This window comes from Myripristis murdjan, chromosome 5, assembly GCF_902150065.1.
Source record: "Myripristis murdjan chromosome 5, fMyrMur1.1, whole genome shotgun sequence".
Lineage (NCBI taxonomy): Eukaryota > Metazoa > Chordata > Actinopteri > Holocentriformes > Holocentridae > Myripristis > Myripristis murdjan.
This window is the reverse complement of record NC_043984.1, coordinates 11471303-11491506: the sequence shown is the minus strand read 5'-3', so window position 1 is coordinate 11491506 and position 20204 is coordinate 11471303. Positions and strand designations below refer to the sequence as shown.

Sequence of the window (20204 nt, the reverse complement as noted above, 5' to 3'; positions counted from 1 at the left end):
TACACTATCACGTTAAAGGTCAATAAATTAGGGCCCTCAACCAACAAATGAACGTCTGGCAAACAAGGCAAATTAGCGCTGAAAGTATGAATAATGAGTGGGAGGGGTATGCCCTTGTCACAGAGAAGTTGCGGTAGAGTGATAGTGGGTTTAAGGAGTTCAAACGGGAGACAACTTTGCTCATTGTCATGGCCAGTGTTGCGTTTGGCAAAACGTGCTTCTCCACACTGACACACTGCTGCCAGTGAATGAAAACGCAGCCATCAGAAATCTCTGTTTCAACAGTGTGGCCGAGAGGGGTTTATGAGAAGACTGTCATGGGATTAAGTGACCAACCGCATGAACAAAGGAAATGGTGGAAAGGTGGAAAAAGTACTGAAATGTTTCACTCAAATAGTAAACCTAGTATCACCACATTAGCTGAGGAAGAGGTCTGAAATGTGTGGTCCCAAAGAGTCAAGATAAACAGAGAAACCGGGCCAAAACACAGAAAGCTGTCAGTTTTTAATTCTGTCTATAGAAGGAAATTAAACATGAAGTATTTGGTTTTTACTGGCATATGTGATGAGTAATAGAATACATAAATTACACAACACAACACACTATGTGGCCCTGATTAACATAAGGTAAAGGTAAATGAAACTATTTATCTAGGCAACAGGACACACACATTATGGGTCACATTATGCAACAACGCAAAAACTTGTTGAGACCCATAATATGTCTGTGTCCAAACTCTTGTTTTTCGTTTGGGGTTGGATAGGTCGACCAAATTTCTGAAATCTGCCATACTTCCATCTGAATTTGCAGGGGAAATGGCAGGTGCCAGTACCAGGAAACCCCCGGGCCCCAAAGGAACTGAGTCAAAGCCCAACACAGAGGCCCTCCAGTGGGGCGGATCAGTGACCGACTGTCGCCCTCTGGAGGATCGGGTCAATCATAACAAATTACTACAAACCCCTGAGAGCCAGAGGCGCACTGTGCAGCAACAAACCCAGCCTTTAGTGAAACGTGGCTTAACATGACACAGGCTTTAGGAGCTTCAAACACAATTGTGGGTGAAGCAAATCGGTTGAATAAACACTGTAGGAAAAATATATAAGATATGACACTGAAATTTGATTTCCAGCAGATGGTTGGCGGGCCAAGTCGCCTAACCAGGACTCCTCAAACACTGATAGATTTAACATCTGCAAACAAACCTGATCGCGTCACAATAACATATAATTTAGTTTGTGATTTGTCCGATCATAACATGATACTAACTGCATGTCTAGCCCCCCACATCTGTTTATAACCATGTCCTATCTAATTTTCCGTAGTTATGTTTCTGCTAAATGTGTGTTTTATTTTATCTTGTTGTAATCACTTTACCCTATATTTTTCTAATCTTTTATTTTATTTATTTTTTTTACAAAAGCCATTCTAGGGACGGGTGTTGCAAAATAGCATGCACTACAAACACTATGATATTGCATTGGTTCGCTGTTTTCAGTTTGTCCACATACGTTGCTATAAAATAAACCATAAATGAATAATGAATAGATAATACTAGCACACAAATGGCCAAAGTAAACCTTATTTTCAGGTGCAATTGTTTTTTTTCTCAAAAACAATCTTATCAAACAGTCAAACAAAGATGATTTTTGCCTTAAGGGGAAAAATACAAACTGTAGAAAACGTCTCCACTGAGTTATTCTTCTGTAGATATGATGAAACTATCACTCATGTGTCGTAGCAAACAAATATGCAGTTTGTAAACATTTGCCTCAAGCTTCTTCGGGTCATCCTGGCTCCACCCGGCTCTGAAACAGTCGGTGTACTCCGCCACACAAAACGAGATCACCCAATCGGCTCGGGCTGACCAATGAGCGGCCGAGGTTTGAAGGGCTCCACGCACGTCATAATTTTTCCAAACAACTGCATTTTCATTGAGGGTCCGTGCTGCTCTTCACATGTCGCTGCCTCATTTGCCGGGGAAAATACCGTCTAATGAAAGCAAGTGTCTGTTTTGGTGGGGGGGATTTGCCATCCGAAACCGACCGGCTCTATCTGCGTGGAATAGGGAATGAACGACGAGACAACACCGGACAGCTGCAAGAGAAACTCTGGGTGCTCCAGGTAGCGTCCGGCGTCACGCACCGCCGCTGGCCACGGGCTAAGCTAGCATAGCATGTTAGCTAGTCAGGCAGCCACAGCAAATGTAATGCAGCAGCCACATGAACTGAAGTTAATCCGTGTGTTTGCTCAGTGGCTGTCCAGAGAGCCTGCTGCTGCACACCGGCTACGACTCTGACCTGCGGCCACCGTGTTTAGTTAGCATGTGTAGATACCTGCTAACCCGCTAGTGCGCGCGCGCCTGTGTGTGTGTTTGTTTGTTTGTTTGTTTGGGTAACACAATCAGAGAGTAAGAGACCCAGCTGCTAGACACAAGGTGTCATTCATTCTGCATTTCCCCCACGTTTCTGATTGATTATTGATCCGCAGACCAGAGAAGTCACTTAAAGCCAGAGACACAATGTGTAACTCCCCTCATGTTGGAGAGTATCAAACTTAAAAACTGCTCTTTGCTGAATCTTAGGCTGCTTTCTGTCCTAGTTATAGACACAATCTACATGACTCTGCTCATTACAGGTTCTTGTGCTTCTTTTACTTGTATTTAAGCCCCAACACACCCATAAGGCTTAACACAGAATCAAACATGATTGGTTTTTAGAGTCTTAGAAAGTCCAAGAAGCACTAAATATGTTGCTAAAACAGCATAGCTGTTGTGTCACTAGAGGACAGTCTCTCTGACTTCCTTAAGACTCTCAGGAAACTCTTAAGACAGTGTGAATTAAGGATAAGACTTACAATCCTAAGGAAAGTCCTCTAGTGTCTTCCTATCTTGATCAAAAACAAGACACAAACTTTGTCGTTAATGCCGGGACAACATGCTTGTCTCCTGATTTGATACTATCACCATACTTGGGTGCCAATTTGATATGTATTGTGATTTTTACGAATTGAATTATCTAATTATCCAAGAGGTCACAATAGGTCATTTTATACAGTGATGTCGAAAAATGGTTTTACTACAATGGGGGCCAACATCATCACACATGAATAAAATTGGGCTCACTGAATCCAAAAGAGTCTCAGCTTTCCAGTCAAACCCAATTTATGCAACTCCAAGACTATTTAGGCCCCAATATGCAGAAATACTCTATTTTAGAATTTTGTGCCCCAAACTGCATGGGATTAGCATAAGGTGGGCATGTTTGCAGAGGGGAGAGCCCTGGGTGCCGATAGAACCCATTTTCATTCAGATATCTTGAGGTCAGAGGTCAGGGGACCCCTTTGAAAATGGCCATGCCAGGTTTTCCCTCACCAAAATTTAGCCTAACTTTGGAGCAATATGTAGTCCTCTTGCCAACAACCAAGCCTCATGTACCAACCCTGTTCCATGTTGCTGCAAGTCACTTTGCAATTTTCTTAACAGCATGTGCTTACCACCTTCTTCTTTTATTTAGTATTGAGCAAATGCTGGCTGTGAATCCCGGAAAGACGCCCATCAGTCTGCTGCAGGAGTATGGAACGCGGATAGGCAAGACCCCAGTGTACGACCTGCTGAAGGCCGAGGGACAGGCCCACCAGCCCAACTTCACGTTCCGCGTCTCCGTCGGAGAGATCAGCTGCACCGGCCAAGGGCCCAGCAAGAAGGCAGCCAAGCACAAAGCAGCCGAGGCTGCTCTGAAGATGCTCAAGGGAGGCTTCGGAGGTCCCGCTGGAGTTGGTGTCGGAGTAGAGGGGTTTATTGGTGTTGAAGTGCCCGCTGATGGAGACAGGTGAGCTTCCTCTTGAATCCACTCGTCATGGACATCACAGTAGGGATGTACCACAATATCGGCATGCGATGATATCAGCGGATAATGGCTTTAAAATGAATATTTGCGTATTTGATATCAGCAAAAAATCAAATAATGCAGTCCTAATAATAATAGATATGGCATGGTTTACATAACCTCAGCTGAAGTAGTTTTCTTATTTTTCCTAGTGAAGGTGTACATTTTGAAAAGCATTGGATTTCATGCCCGCATCTGCCAGTGGGCCTTCACAATAAGAGTAGGCATGATAAAATGTTAATTCCACTACAGGAGAGACTTGATGTTCTCTGCAATTAAGTCGAAAAACATATGTGCATATATCAGTATCAGCATTGGCAGTCAGCCAAAATAGTTGGAAAATGTCAGCATTTTGGATATCTTCAAAAAATCCGATATTGTACATCCCTGCTGAAGCTATTGCTGCTGTTTGGTGTCGTTTGGATGATTCACTTCTTATCTAAATATTGACTTGTTGCTATTAGGGGTGTGAATCTTTGACTTAACAAAGATTTAATTTCATTCACTAGTTGGCAATTTGATTTAAGAAACATTTTCTTGGATGTTTTATTGGATTTTAGCTCATAAATTTATTTTATACTTTGTTCAAAAAACATTGCCAAAAAGCAGCAATTCATAGTATTTGTTATATCAACACAAACATGTTTCAAAGCATTTCATTCTGATTCAGGCCAAAGTTAGCGTAATTTGTTCTATTTATTTCTTTTAACAATTTGATTCAGTCCAATTGGCAGAATTTATAATCAGTGCTATGAATGAGTCGTTGGTATTGATTCTCAATACCAATTACCGTTGTGTCAATTATTTATTAATTTCATAGAATTTCCTGACATGTTTTATAACAAGTGGATCCAGAGAATTATTTATCTCTTTCATAGCGTTTTTTTCCCCTCTTGCATTTGTGTAACATTTAAAAATCTCGATGAGTTGAAAACAGCTGCATGAAGCACTCAAAAGCAAATACATCAGACTACTGCCCATTTTGATTAGTTTATTTGTTTTAGTCTATCTGAGTCTCTTGACTGTGTTGATCTCATGTTCTCTGCAGCTCCCAACCAGAAATGAAGACTTCTGGCACTTCTCAGCAGTCTGAATGTAACCCTGTGGGAGCTCTGCAGGTGAGCTGACACAACCCAGTTTTCTTTAACATGTTATTCAGCAGGTCCTTACAAAATCTTAAAATGTCTTAAATTCATTTTTGTAAGTATTAGGCCTTAAACTCTAAACCTGCTGCTGAACCTAGGAGCTTTGTTTATAATGACATGCTACACTTAGCTTATAGGGAAAATGTTGTAGCTTAACCTAACTCACTTTCTACTCGCCATCATATTACATTTACATCCACACAAGAAACCAGATTACTTACTTTGGCAAAAATCCTCAGTTAACTGTCCAAAGTTCTGTGTTTTAAAAAAAAAAAGTCTGTAAATATCATGGTACTACATAAAACTGGCTTCAGCACAAGGCTGATTATGTAGTACTAACCTTTGCACTTACTGCTCATTTTAATAAGAAAAAGACAATTTCTCCAAAAATCAGTCTTAAATTCTATTAAAATTTGCCTTGAAAGGGTCTTAAAAGCATTAAATTTAACTCCCTGATGCCTGTGTTCACCCTGTATTTGAGACTGTCTTTGTTCAGTTAATTCCTCCTAGTCTGACGTTTTTAAGACTTGACTTTCATTTTTGTGTTTCTCTTTTGTTTACGTGTACCTGTGCCTCTGCATGTGTGGGCGGGCGTCTCTGCCAGGAGTTGGTGGTGCAGAAAGGATGGCGTTTGCCAGAGTACACTGTCACCCAGGAATCCGGTCCAGCACACCGCAAAGAATTCACCATGACCTGCAGAGTCGAGAGATTTGTAGAAATTGGTAGGCAGCGTATTGTTTTTTGGAGCCTTTGTCTTGAGAGTATGCTGTTTGGATTTACAGGCTTTTGTTTCTAGCGTAGGTCACGCCCAAGTTTCATCGATGACTCCCTAAGCAGCTCAATAAGATCATTTGTAGAGCATAAATTATCACTGATAGATGTTACTGCATCCAATATCTTGCTATATATGGAGAAAATCAGACAAAGCTTGCCTTTAAAGGGGCATTAAGTAATTTATGACCTATCCCAACCTATATTGGCAGCCAAGTCTCTGACACAGCTTACAGAAGCCTCTAATGGAAAGAAATATGGCCGTGACATTTAACAACAGAGCAACTAAGCTAGGTATTTAGAGCTGAGAGCCAACATAACTGTTGGGTGAAGACGTGATATATCACAATGCAAAGTAATCATGCTTTGTCATTTACTTTTTTGGCTTGAGAATGAAATGTACAACAGCAGTCACTCAGCCACAGCGGCTGAAAATGAGAGGGGCAGGAGCGAAGTGATTGAGTCATTAGTATTGATTAACAACCCTGTTAAACCACCACAGACATATTATGGTCATTTTTGTGCTGTGGGGCTATAATTTATGGGTTTGGTTACAGCAGCTTTAAAGAAATTGGAAAACTAACGCGAGTTGGCCCAACTGCTTGCACTATTTTATCTCATTTTGTATGCGTTCAATTTGACCCCACAAATTGATTTTACTCTGGACTCCTAATTTGCTGTACCTCCCTAGGAAGTGGCACATCCAAAAAGCTAGCCAAGAGGAACGCAGCAGCTAAGATGTTATCACGTATCCACGATGTCCCAGTAGACCTGAGGACCAGCAACGATGCCGACACAGAAGAGGACACATTCACCATGGTGAGAAAAACCATTTCTCTCTGTGATCGTACTCCAGTTCATAAAACTCTGAAGATTCATTAGTGCATCATCACTTTCTGGAGGAGAGGATGTGCAACTTTGGCCGGGCATTTACAGCATCAAGATTCTCATGATCTTCATTTTGTGCAAGTGGACAGGGCTTATTGACATGTGATCTTGATATTTACACTGTTGCTTGCCTGTCGAATATTTTGTGTTCTGACTAAATTCAGTACTATCACTTACACCTCTGACTCCCCTTTACCTTTCTTAGTCACAGGTATTACCTTTCCTAAGCACGGTCTCTGTAATTGATCAGTAGATAACCACAGTGCCCAGATGTTGCAGTAAAATGAATCTCCTCTCCATGCGCAGCACATGGGGAGCAGAGCTGAGTCAGGCAAGTGTAAAGGCTTCGGCTGCACGTGGGACTCGCTGAGGAACTCAGCCGGGGAGAAGATCCTGCAGCTGCGCAGCCACCCGCTGGGCGACTCCAACTTCTGCTCCCTGCTCAGTGACCTGTCAGAGGAGCAGCGCTTTGATGTCAGCTACCTGGATTTAGGTAGGACTTCAATAGATGGCAAATGGTAAACATGTAGTAGTAGCACATGTGCCGCTAGTGGACAGCCCTTAAAAAATTTGTGTTACAACAAAAATGCAGTAGTGTGCATGTACTATAGACTACATACACAAAATGAACAAATAATATACATGATTGCAAACCAGAGCAACCACAGAGCTATGAGCCTAATGTCTTGCTCAAAGACACTAGGGCACAGTGAGGCCAGGTTATATGAGCTCGCAAACCACAACACCTCCCTGGCCTCACACATTTCTGTTAAATTTAAACTTGATTTATCAATATTGCTGGCAGTGTGGCTTCTGATGGTAAATAAGGTTTTATCTGGTTAGAGGAGAGAGTGTGATTGTGTTTCATTGATGGGGAGTTAATTAGGCCAGTAATGACTGGATTGGGAAAGGCCCAAAATGGTTACATGCACGTTTCCTCCTCAGCAACTGTTGCTATGCGTGTCAGGAATTCCATGTGTAGTTCAGTAGAGGACAGCAACTTTGGTCGAGCTGTTTTAGACTGATCAGTATGCTGTATGCCCCCCACCCACCACCTGTATTTGAGCCCTTGATATTTACCATTGTATTTGGGCTGATTGAGCCTAGACCATGGTGTAATGGTTCAATAAACCCACTGTTCAGTTTGTATTGCTGTTCTGGCGTTACAATTTTGGTTTTGGTTCAGTTTGTTTTGTACATTAAAGGCAAAAATCTACTTAGACTATTTAAAACAAAAATACTTTCATTACGTTAATTAATTCATCAGCTAAGTGTGGTTGTATGGCTGTCATACAGTGGATGTCTTTTAACACTGACATACTCTCTTGAATTAAATATCTCTTTAAAATGAGAATCATCCACTAGTTTGAAATACTTCTAGACAGCCTTGTATCTTCCCACTTAATGAGGGTGTTATGTTATGGATTTTAGACACTGACTTAAGTCTTCCGTGGAAAGCCACAGACAGTGGTCAGTCAACTTTACGAGCTCTTGGTTGATAATAATCACTTTGTTCTTGTGCTGTTTCAGAGGAGCGCAGTCTGAGCGGCCTGTGCCAGTGTCTCGTGGAGCTGTCGACCCAGCCAATTACAGTGTGCCATGGCTTCGCCCCAAGCACCGATGCCGCTCGCGCCAACGCTGCCCACAATGCACTACAATACCTCAAAATCATGGCCGGGGGGAAGTGATGTGCCGTGTCATCTTCCTCCTCACAGACTGAAACACGCCACTACAATGCCATGATAGATTCTCAACTCTGGAGGACGGAGACACTTCTGTTGTCATCAAAATGACCATTGCCTTTTTGATTAGATTGAATTACTTTAATTACCTGAGATGGGGAAATTGAGACTTCTTCCCATCCCAAAATTACCCCTGGAGCCCCCTTAAGTTGGCCTGATTGAATTGTAATTGTTGCCAATGAAGATATGGTTGCCCAAAAATACACCCCCATCCCTCCCTTGACTTTTTGCACGTGTTTACTTTACAAATGATTTCGAAATGCATTGAGATATTTGGATTTTTTTTTTTTTTTTTTTTTATCATCCATGCATTGAACGGCATTCTATCAAATTGTGGAATAAGCTAGTTACTTGAGAATGGCGTTTGGATCCTGTTCCTTGAGTTTAAAAACCCCAAAATCAATCTCCACAATCCCAACATTGTATGTGGGAAACGGAGATGGTGCCCCTGCAGTGAGTTGCAAAAGAAATGCTGATATTTTCCAAGAAAAAGTGCAAAAGGTCAAAGGGGGTGATACAAAGGGGATTGGTATGGAATCCCTGATCCTTGGTGCTTCACCTAATGACGATTCGGATGGATGGATGTCAACTCAGATGTCTCGTCATGCTGCTGAAACATGGAGACAAGGACTCTACCAGAAGATAATTATTTTAAAGACAGTCCCACTGGCAGAGGAATCTTTATTTTGTCACTCTGAAAGATGATGGTTTTGGTTGTATGTTGGTTTCGTAGTTGCCAACCCTAAAACAGACTGAATTTGCCACTGTGGTATGTTTAATATCGGGCCTTAAAGGTTTGAATTTAAAGATTTTTTTCCCCACTCTAAGATTTAGTTAAGAATTATACCAGGATGGAGGATGTGCTAGAAATCAGTATCATGATAATCATACAGATTTTTAAAATATCTATATATCATGATATGGCTTACTTATGTAAAATCACACCAAATACTCAAATTGAGGTTCATCACACTGAACTGAACAGTGGCGTCAAGTGTTATGTCAAACAAAATAATGTTCCTTAAAATGTTTAATGCCTCATTTTGTTGAAGGTTTTTAAATTAAAAGTAGCTTATTATCAGTTTAGACAACACAGTTTTATATCACATTATCACCATATGATTTCACTGACAGGCAGTAAGTGATAATGCTGAATTATTGCCCCGTCCTGGGATTACAATTAAATAAGGGATCTCATCAAATCAGTTGTTTGTAGTCTGAAAGTTAACCACATCTATTTGTTTCCTTGTTTGCTGGATTTTACAATTACACTTTGGGAGGAAAATCAATAGATAGCAGTGTATGGGTTAATTAAATGTCAATACCGCGGTCCATTGTCCCCTAAGATGTGCTTGCATGAGTTTGCCAGATAAATGTAATGGAGACTGATTTTAAGGCATTTTAGAAATTCACCACCAAATCGTACTGTTGTGTGAAACAGTTGTGATATTGACTCCAGAACATGCTTAAATAAATTACTGTTCTTTCTTATTGAGGCTACAATTTCACATATTTCAATTTTGGGTCTAAATAGTTGGGCTACTTGATGGAAAACACTGCAACAATAAGATTAGACTGACTCTGTCATGTGCAAACAATATAGCAATATTGGAACTGTTGACAACTTCTTCAGCTCTTTTCTACCAGTTACATATTTCTTAATGTTTTACATACCACTCAGTTGGAATGTAAAGAAAATAAAGATTGCAACATGACTGTGGCGAAAGAGATGACTTAAGTGATGCTGTACCCTGATAATGAAATGTTGCAATAGCTGGATCATAAAAAACATGTCAAAACCAGCCTTTTGACTTGGAGCCTTATTAAGTTACCATATACTGTCATGGTGTATTGATGTCATTGTCTCAAGAGTGACTGTCTGCTCATGCTGTTGCCCATCCAGTGCTGTTTTGGGGTCCCTTAGGATGTTTTCTGTCACCTGTAATGGATTAACAAGTCTGTTGGGTTGCAGTTCACTTTTGTTCTCCAGTGCTGCTGTGGTATGATCAGATCAGTGTTAATCCACGTTGTCTGTGTGATCTGTAACGAAACCTGAAAATTTGAAAGTTTCACAATGAGGAAAATATGCCAGACTATCTTCTTTAATTACTGCTACGTTCTTGTGCTATCAACCTTGCTAAAGTTATTATGACCTATCTGCTGTTGTATTTCCGTGCACTCAGCTGAAAAAGTCAAAGTACTGACAACGGTAAAGAGCTTGAACTACCTGAATTGATCACTTCCTTTTGCACAATGCCGGCTGACCAACCTTGTGTAGATCTACCTCTCCTGGTACACAGTACAGTATGTTTGATGTAACCTTGACTTTATTATCTAGGTGGTGACTCCCATATAAGTTAAAAAGGTAGCATATTGTCTCTAATTCTTGAAATAAGAATATTTGGTTTGTTGGTTAATCGTGTGTGCTGACACCACTCAGCATCACTGCCTGGAAGTACTGTCTGAGATGAATCAGAAGATGGGGGAGATGCCGCTTATGATGGTAGAAAATGTCATCTGATATGGCAAAACAAACAGTGAACTGAAGTGAAATGTGACCACCATGTGAAACTGACTGTGAGTTGCTTTCAAATAAAGCATTTTTGACATTTTACCAGAAAGTGCTGTGTTGAAATGAACTGAAACTAAATCCTGTTTAAGTTATTGTTCTATTTAAATAACATTCCCATTCACACAGTGCTATCAAGGCCTTTGAGCAGATTTATGTCCACTGGTTTGCAACAAAAGCTCATGCTGTGCATATTCTGAATGAATAAACAAGTTTTCCTCATAGAAAATAACCATAGACTCTCTTCAGTGTAGAGCTCGTGTAAGTCTTTGATATGGTATTGTTTGGTTGGGCTGGTGGATACCTTACAATTACATGAGTGTGTCAGTACAAAGTGCCTTCCAGTATTATGAGTTCTTCTTTTGGGTCCATTTTCCTTAAGGCCTCTTGTTCAGTACAACACCAAGATCCTTAGTTTTGTAAATTCAAAACTTGAAATCACACATAAATCCACAGGCGTCACACATATTATATCTAACAGCATTTCATTTCACTGTGAAGTTCAATGACGAGCGGCTTTGTGTTTCTGCCGTGTCTGTCTGAGGCAGGGCTGACGTCTTCATCAGCGTAGCCACTGCTGTCTGACTGCATGCTGTCCCCCCGGACCACCACACCTGCACAACACAAACACACAGTCAGCTCACAAGACTGTGCATACCCATGCACAAATGCACCTGCAGTCTGACCTGAATCCGTATAAACACACACAACACACACACTTACAAAGACACCTGCACACTGACCTGCATACACTGCTAGCCTAGAAACCCCCCTCCATGATAAATGAACGTTCATGCACACACAACATACACTCATTTCCCACATAAATGTGTAGAAACTACAAACCATTTTTCATATCTATCACATCTGACCTCAGAACAAGACCGGCACTCATAAAAATATTCACACTCAGCAACAAATACACATTTTTAACATTTTCACTCAGCAAACTCTCTTTAAACTGCTGAGAGAGAGAGTGTGATGTGCTGTGTAGCTGTGTGGTGACACCCTGTTCTCCACACGTTCACACCAGCTTTAGAAAGGCGAATACTGTTTTTTTTTTTTTTTTTTTGGTGTGAAGGGGGTCAGCAATTTGGTGGCCACACCGACTCCACCTTCTGTGAGCCAGTGCCATTTTGAGAGTGTACCATATCATGTTCCTCTAAAATACAGCTGCACTGTGCCAAAACACGCAGCGTCTGAACTCTTGCTGAATCAAAGAGAGAGATGTAACGGTGTGCTGCAGTAAAGGTCCAGTCCAGTATCAATGTACCTTTGTGTGGCTGTTTTGTGGACAACGGTGAGGCTCCTGTCGTTTCTGACTGTCCAGAATCTTCCTCTCCTGCACTGTGCACCTATTGAGAAAAATGTGGCATTAGGCGATATTACAAAGGACGTGTTGGTCTGCATCTGTATGTTTACTTGACACTGTTCATATATCTCAATGCAAGAGCTGGGTGATATAATGATAGTGTTATATGAGATTAAATATCGTCTGGGATTTTGGATACTGTAATATCACGATAAGACACAAGAGTTGTTTGTTCCTGGTTTTAAAGGCATATCATATCCACATCACTATGATTGTTTAGCAAAAATCTCTTGTGTGTAGATATTTTATGAGGGCAGCCCTGCAAAACTGACATCAAGATATTCAGTCAAAAATATGGACACATTTTGATTTTGTCCATGTCACCCAGACCACGTCATGAATGTATTTTATATATGATGTACAGTATGTGCAGTACTACTGTTACTGTATATTGGCATACCTCCTCCAGCTCAAAGGAGTTAACAGGTTGGAGGTGACTGGAGAAATGTCCCAGAGTTTGATGTTTCAGCGGGCTTAGGAAGCGGTCGCTCCCCTGGCTAAAAGACAGCTCAACAGTCTGGACAGAGAGGGCGGCTGGACTATTGACGGAATCTGGTGCGTTCAAGGAACGGGAGGAAACATCATCACCCTCCCAGCCCGTCACAGTGATACAGTACGGTGAGCATGTGCTACTGGTGGCGCCCACCTGTCCAGTTTTCCCTGAACAAGAGTCCTCCTCAGCGTCAGAGACAGCAGCGTCCTTTGCTAACGGTCCACCGGACGTGTGCAGTCCCTGTGAACCAGAACTTGATCTGTCAGGACGTCTCTGCCCCTCAGAGGAGCTGTGAGGTGAACCGCCTGATTCAACGGTGTGTGTCTGCTGACAGCAGAAAGGCGCCTGGTGCACGCTCTCAACAATCTGAGGGCAGATTACATCATAGGTAACCTTGGCAACAGGGATCAAGTTGGCTGGCCTTGTACTGTTATTTTGAGCCGTTTCACAGATCAAACTTTGCGTTAAGCCACAGTCCAGCTCTGGCTGACACAGAAGGCGCTGATGATCCGTCTCTGTCACAGTTTGCTCTGATAATGATGTCGCCACAGATGCTGTTAAGATGTGAGTCCTGCTGTCAGGGTCAGATGGTTTGACTCTGTTCCCATTAGCCTCAAGCGTATCTGTTTGTTTACTGTCCGTATGGCAATCTTTATCACCCTGCTGGAGTCTGCTTATATCCACACTGGTCTGGTGCATTTGCTCCTTTATCCCACCCCTGATTGGACTAATATCCGCAGCTGACTTATGCTCGGACAGATCCAGCTTCTTGGAGGCCCCCGTTTTGGTACCATCCACGACTACTCCCACAACATCAGGAAGGCTGGACCTTTTCCTGGGTGAGGGCTGTGGGGAGGTGGAGTCTGACCCACGGGGAGAGCCTGTGTAGAGGCACATCTTGGAGACGGTGTCCTTCAGCCTCTCCACTGGGGAGCGCGGCTCACTCTTAACGCTGCTCCTGAAGCGCCCGATCCTCTCCACGGGAGAAGAGGAGAAGGTGAACTCTGGTGGGGCCAGTTTCTGGAGAGGGGTGCGTGACACATGGGAGTAGAGGGAGTACAGGGTATTGGCCATCGCTGTGAGTACTTCCACCTGTCTGAAACGACCTGTGGACAGAATAAAAGGTACATCAGTGCAGCAGAAACAATGCTCGGTAGAACAGGCTTAATCTCAGGAGGAAACAGTAACAAATAAACATAATCTTTATGTCCCTGAATTATATCACAGTGTTGCACACAAACATTAAATAATCCAAGAGTATTTCCCAAGTAAAATGACGTTATCCATGTGACAAATTAATCTGTCGTACAGATGTCATGCAGCTCAGTGTTTCACACCAATGTGTTAGTAGTCTTACTGGCAAGAGAGAGGTTGGGGTCTTCTTCTCGTATCCGCCGGAGCTGCGACTCCAGGAACAGGCGGAAGTTGATGCCCTGCAGCTGGGAGGGGAAGGTGAGGAAGCGGGAGGGGATGCGTGCAGCCGCCTGTGGCACATCACATCCAAAACCAAGCTGGTACAGAGTCTCCTCTGCATCCTCCGAACACATCTGCAGGACCTCAGAAACACTAGTGTGTGTGTATGTTTGTGTGTGTGTGTGTGTGTGTGTGTGTGTGAGAGAGAGAGAGAGAGAGAGAGAGAGAGAGAGAGAGAGAGAGAGAGAGAGAGAGAGAGAAGTGAAGAGAGAAGAGAAATTAAGTTGAAATTTGAGATAAGAAATACAATGAAACAGCAGATTTTGGTTAATTTATTCCGCATTTGCGTAGTACTGGCTGACGTTGTGACAAAAACTAATAATAATAGTAGTAATGATAATAATAATGATTATAATAACAATGATAAGAAGAAGAAGAAGTAGAAGAAGAAGAAGTAAAAATGACAATAATCCAATTCAATTAAGATGAAATAACCCAATAAAATTGAAATGAGAAAAAATGCATCAATAGGTCCAATAGTCTAGTAAAAGCAAGCCTAAAAGTGCTATTGTAACCGCTTTATGTTAAAGGAAGTTGAGCTGAGTTTGCGAGCTTGATCCTGATTACTCTCCAGCTCAGACCCATAACACAAGTGTCTCAAGTGTGCTGCAGCCTCACGTTGATGTCGTTTTGCAGGTGGAGGAGGAGAGGCAGCTGGAGGCCATGCTGTGGCCCATGTTCAGCGAGGGCAGACTCAGCGTCTGACGAGGCGTACTGCAGAAAGAAAACACCACAAACGTACATTTGAAAGCTGAGAATGCCTGAGACTTATAACACAGTGTGCACCATGAACAGACTTGACACATTATTCACAATAAATAATGCAAGACCTATAGTCAAATATGACAAAGTAAACACTTGGCCGATATAGCTCTAGTTCTACTTCAAAATACTCCAAACAAATTTTTGCTTGACTTTGATTGCAGAAGACAGTGATTGATAAAAATGTTTTGATACACCAAAACTTATTACTGGACCCCTTTAAGAGGGCTCCTACAATATTAAAGAGTTATTCTGAATGGGGAAAGATGGGAGGAAGAGTGGTTAAAATAATGGCAGGATGTGAGAGTAATTTACTACACTAAACTATGGAATATTATCTATTGGAATTACATGATGGCCGTCTGTCACTGATATATTGGTGCTGGGCTGAGGGGGAGGCTGGCCACTGACCTGGTGACTCTCCTGCTGCGTGGTTTGGCTGGAGGAAGCAGCGGGAGGCTTCACGGTCGGGCAAAGGATGGGAGAAGGAGAAAAACAACATTAACCTTACAAGTCAGAGCTTCGACCTTTTCTTTACCATTGACTCGATCACTTCATGGTCAACTGTATTCTTTGAGTATTCTTTAAAAACTGAAAATAGTCCCCACATGAGGGGCTTTGTATCCAGTCTGCAATCATGCTCTCTTGTTTGTCCCATTTAATCATTTCAAAGGAACCAACCTCACAATGCAATTAACTTTAAAAAAAAAAAAAAAAAAAAAAAAAAAACAACAACTGGAAATGGAATGAATGAGAATTCATATTCACTTGATGTAAAACTCTCACTTTGTCATTTTATTCCATTGTTAATAACTATAGCATAAAAGTTGCTACTCACCCAATTTTGGTTTTAATGTCTCCAACATTTAATTGAGAAGCTGCAACACACAATAAATTTCACAATGAAAGAGGTGCTGATAAATATCTACATTTTCAGTTCACAGGTGAACATGTGCACATGCAAATGCTTGTGTCGGTTCGCAAGCCTGTGCCAATGTGCATGCCTACTCCTCTGCAATGATCTTCTCACAGCATTTCTCTGTTTTTTCTGTCTGTCAATATGCTTTTTTTTCTCTTGAGTGCCCAAGTGTGTCTGCTCTCTTTCTCACATACACACAGACACACAGACACACACACACAGTCTCTCTCTCGCGTTCTCTCTCTTTTTCTCTCTGTCATGGCCGCAGGATCTTCTTGAAAAATGGAATTTTGAATGTCAGTGGGAGTTCACCCGGTTAAAAAAGGCTAAAGCACAAACAAAACAAACATAAGCTGCAGCATTTCACCATTTCCTGTGTGTGGATGGTGTGTGTCTGTGTGTGTGTGTCTGGCTGCTACCGCTCACCATCAGCACCAAGACTCAGGTCATCCTCAAAGCTGCTGGCCTTCAGCAAAGACTCTAAAGGAAGAGCACAAAGACATAACTTCAAAGAGATAATCTCTGAACAGCCTTCGGCTCCACATTACTTGGTTATGGGAAACCTTCTACCAGCCAACAACCAGAGTCCACTTTAATGGGATGGCTTGAATTCTTACCCATATAGTTGTATTTACTGAATTATGTGAGTGTAACACCTGCACCCAGTCTGGTCTATTAACTCCCACTCTTTCGCAAGAATGAGTAGCAATACAAAGCTAAAAATTGTTTAGACAGATGCACAACAACGGGTTTGTTTTGGTTTCACTTTCAATGCTTTTTTCCAGCACCACGGCTTCCAAAATATATCACCATATCCCCCTATTCAAAGTACAGACTGTGCTACATCACCAGGCTCCTGTAATAGTTTTACTCAGACTTACCAACACTCAGGTGACCGGCGTTTTCTGAGCTCTCCTCCAACCTGTAAGACACATCCACATATTTGACACATAAACATACATACACTAAGGTGTTGTACTTTAATGAGTCAGCCTGGGATGTATCATTTGCATGCTTGTTCTATAAAGCAAGTAAGTGCAAATACAGTCTAGTCTGGAGCACAATGGCATAGTTACACAAACGTCACACCGGCTTTGATCTATTCCCTAATCAGCTCTCGACAGCCTTCTGAAGGCTGCGAGTGAACTTCCTCTTGTGGACAGGCTCGCATGCTGAGCAGCATGAAAATCAAGTTGGCCTCACACGTCCACACCACCCAAAACTTATCTGATAAATGTCTTGCTAAATTCTGAGAACAACATTTATCATGACACTTCCTCTGCTCCACTCTTTCTCAGTATTGTATACCATTCAGAATCTATGAACTCCGCTTTATCATTAACTACAAGTGATGCTCCCTTTCCAATGGCAAGAGAAGAAACAGTAAAACTGTGTCTTTCCATGCTCCTTCCTCTGATCACTTTCATAACTGGAATAAGGAACTAATATTTCCTAATGTTTTATTCACTGTGCCATAATGCCCCCTGCTTGTACATGCTCTTGACAGCCATCTGCGAATGCCATTGAACTGTGGCAGATTTCCAAACAGCAGGTTTTATCAACTGAGCAAAATACAATTCAATAATTTTCATGGCTTTAAACACACAATAAAGATATTTCATTTCTTGGGACTTATAAAATGTGTACATATATATGCCTTGTTTTTCAGAAGCATGCACATCTCAGACTATTGTGGAAAAAATGTTACAGCTACTTCACAAGCACCTCTTCCTGGAACACACCTGACTCGAGAGAGTTTCCATTTGCTAGTTGCTGTTGCTTGTCAGGTTGTTTGTGAAGTCTGTTTCCAGTGACTGACATATTGGCCTTTTGTGACTCCGAGAGCCAGTTCTTGACAGTTATTATATTGAAAAACTAAAGCCGTGCAGGCTGACTCACCCACAACCCAGGAGCCAGCTCTCAATCTTTCCTGTGGAGCATCCTGTGGAAATCACACATTATATGAGCAATGTTACTTAAACACCTCACATTGTTCCTCTCAGTTGTTTCATTTCCTCATAAATACACACATATATCTTAGAAATTGGGAAAAATCCTGTTATAAGAAATGGAGACTCCAGATTGTATTACACAATCAAAATATAGCTGTGTAGTCTTTGGCTATTTCTAAATGAAGTGACTGCAATTGATAAATTTAGACCACTTTTCCACCACCTTTTATATACAGTATATATAAATATATGAAGAGGATCATTCCAAAAAAAAGATGCCCACCATTTAGGAAATGATAAAACTGACTGTTGGCATGACACTTAAGTACTTAAGTTAGGACTGATTAAGACATTTGGGAATAGTCAGGGAAAATCATCAGCTGTTTTTGCTGCCTGATGAATTTCAGGTAGCAAAATTCATCAAAACCGACAGCATTTTAGAACAGAACTCGTCATATTTTGTGTTTAAAATATCAGTATCCTCAGTGGGGACAATATCCCCAAAACTAGTGAGACCTCCCTTTATTCTACAATCAATACTAGATAATGGGGATGCCTGGGACCCAAGCTGGCTGACTGACCATCTGAGAAGACATCGTCGTCTGCTATAGAGGCTTGGGAGGCAAAGGGGAGGTCACACGGTGAGTCCTGGGGGTCCAGCTCCTCCAGGGTGAGCCATTGTCGGCTGCTGTGGATCCAGGCTCGACGCCTCACGGTGGGGGAGGGGTTCTCCATCCCCTCAGCTCACACACAGCCAGGACTCATGGGGCTGAGGACACAGAGGTACAATGGCAGCACCTCAGGTACAGGGCGCACAGGGTTGGACTGATCACAAGGATTCATTGTCTCTTCAGGAAATGATTTCTTGGGCAGGGTGAAGAAAACATCTAGACTATGACGTGACACTCCACGTCACATAAACCCATACTGATGAAATTGTTTTGCATGACTTAGCAGTTGGTGCTCGAGGCAGTGTGACTCACCACAGCTATTCAATGGTAGAGGAATCTCTGGAATACACTGCTGCCCTTGAATCTGATTTTTCAGAAAACATTACTTAACAATGAAATAATAAAAACACCCTAAAGAGAATACCTTCTCAGTGCAGGTTTTACAGGCTGCGGATGACATTTACAAGCTCATAGCTGACATTTAGCGAAAGTCCAACATCAGCCCACTGTATGGCAACCAAATAAATTGGTCTAACTCTATTATAAATTACCACTCTCTCCCTCTCTTTGTGTGTGTGTGTGTGTGTGTGTGTGTGTACACAAAGATGTAGACACAGATTGACAGACAAATAATGAGGTGAAAACTTGCAAGTTTTGCAAGTTTTAATTAATATCATATTTAATCAATCAACAATCCCTCCTGCTCCTGATATGTACTATACAGTTCATCTATAAGTGTTTCCCAAGAACCTTAAAAAACTGTTATTAAATTAAAACATACAGGACATTAAATGGGGTTAAGAGAAAAAAAAAAACCCACTGGAGCAGGTGAATAGAAAAAAAGAAGTTTTCACGGTGATAACATTTAACGAAACTAACTTCTTGAAAGTATCAGCTGGAAAGGATGTGTCACAGTTGTGTGCTGCCACTTTGAACTTTTGAATGAATAAAATGTCGGGTTAATGTAAGAGTCTTGTTGTAGTGTGCTGAATGAATTATTCACAGTTTGTCAGAAGCCAACTTGAGTAAAAATGCCCAATAAATACTTAAACTAAAGCACAAGGTTACCTACCTCTAACGACGCAGGTTTCAGCCGTTGAAAGCGCACAGCTCGTCTCGTTTCCTGTTGTCAGACCGACTCTAACTTGTGTGTGAGATCTGCAGCAAAGTGAAGCATCTCAAGCTGCATCCAACCTGCTTTTGGCTTTCCAATCATGAATTCACCAAGCGAGGCGCTTCCGCAGGCTACTTAATGCTGGCTGCGTATCAGTAATGTATCAGGTTGACTTTGTGCGCAAATCATGCGGGATGATGCAGAAGTAGGAAGTGCTTTTGCATCTCATGTCGGGCAGCCACAGCGTGGGCTGCCGAGGCGACACATCTTGCAACAACAAAAGCCGACGAGCAGCTTGGAAATGTCAGTGGCCAAGTTCAGGGAAGCGATCCTGTGTGCAGCTGCACTGATACATACTGATACAGGGGGAAATATCTGCACATAGGCTACGTGACCTCCAGCCGGTCATCATCAGAAGAAAACAGGCCTATAAATCTGACGAATTAATA

At 41.9% G+C, this 20204-nt stretch overlaps 2 protein-coding genes across 3 annotated transcripts; one reads left to right on the top strand and one right to left on the bottom strand.

Moving 5' to 3' along the window:
- The first annotated feature begins 1898 nt into the window (after positions 1-1898).
- Positions 1899-11044, top strand: tarbp2 (TAR (HIV) RNA binding protein 2). Its single transcript, XM_030052098.1, has 7 exons — positions 1899-2121; positions 3513-3827; positions 4933-5002; positions 5634-5751; positions 6492-6619; positions 6995-7181; positions 8219-11044. Exons 1-7 carry the CDS (start codon positions 2069-2071, stop codon positions 8374-8376), a joined length of 1029 nt encoding a protein of 342 aa, XP_029907958.1. The 5' UTR covers positions 1899-2068; the 3' UTR covers positions 8377-11044.
- Positions 11045-11102: 58 nt separating this feature from the next.
- On the bottom strand, positions 11103-19981 carry tespa1 (thymocyte expressed, positive selection associated 1). 2 transcript variants are annotated; one of them, XM_030052096.1, is made up of 13 exons: positions 19714-19981; positions 18954-18998; positions 18552-18739; positions 17918-17960; positions 16900-16940; positions 16445-16498; positions 15938-15977; positions 15511-15558; positions 14956-15051; positions 14222-14430; positions 12772-13970; positions 12273-12354; positions 11103-11613 (listed from the first exon to the last, which is right to left on the bottom strand). In XM_030052096.1, the coding sequence occupies exons 3-13, from the start codon at positions 18703-18705 to the stop codon at positions 11474-11476; spliced, it is 2106 nt and encodes a 701-aa protein (XP_029907956.1). In that variant the 5' UTR covers positions 18706-18739; positions 18954-18998; positions 19714-19981; the 3' UTR covers positions 11103-11473. The 2 variants fall into 2 exon arrangements, with proteins under 2 accessions (XP_029907956.1, XP_029907955.1); XM_030052095.1 differs by lacking the exon at positions 18954-18998.
- Between the last annotated feature and the right edge of the window lie 223 nt (positions 19982-20204).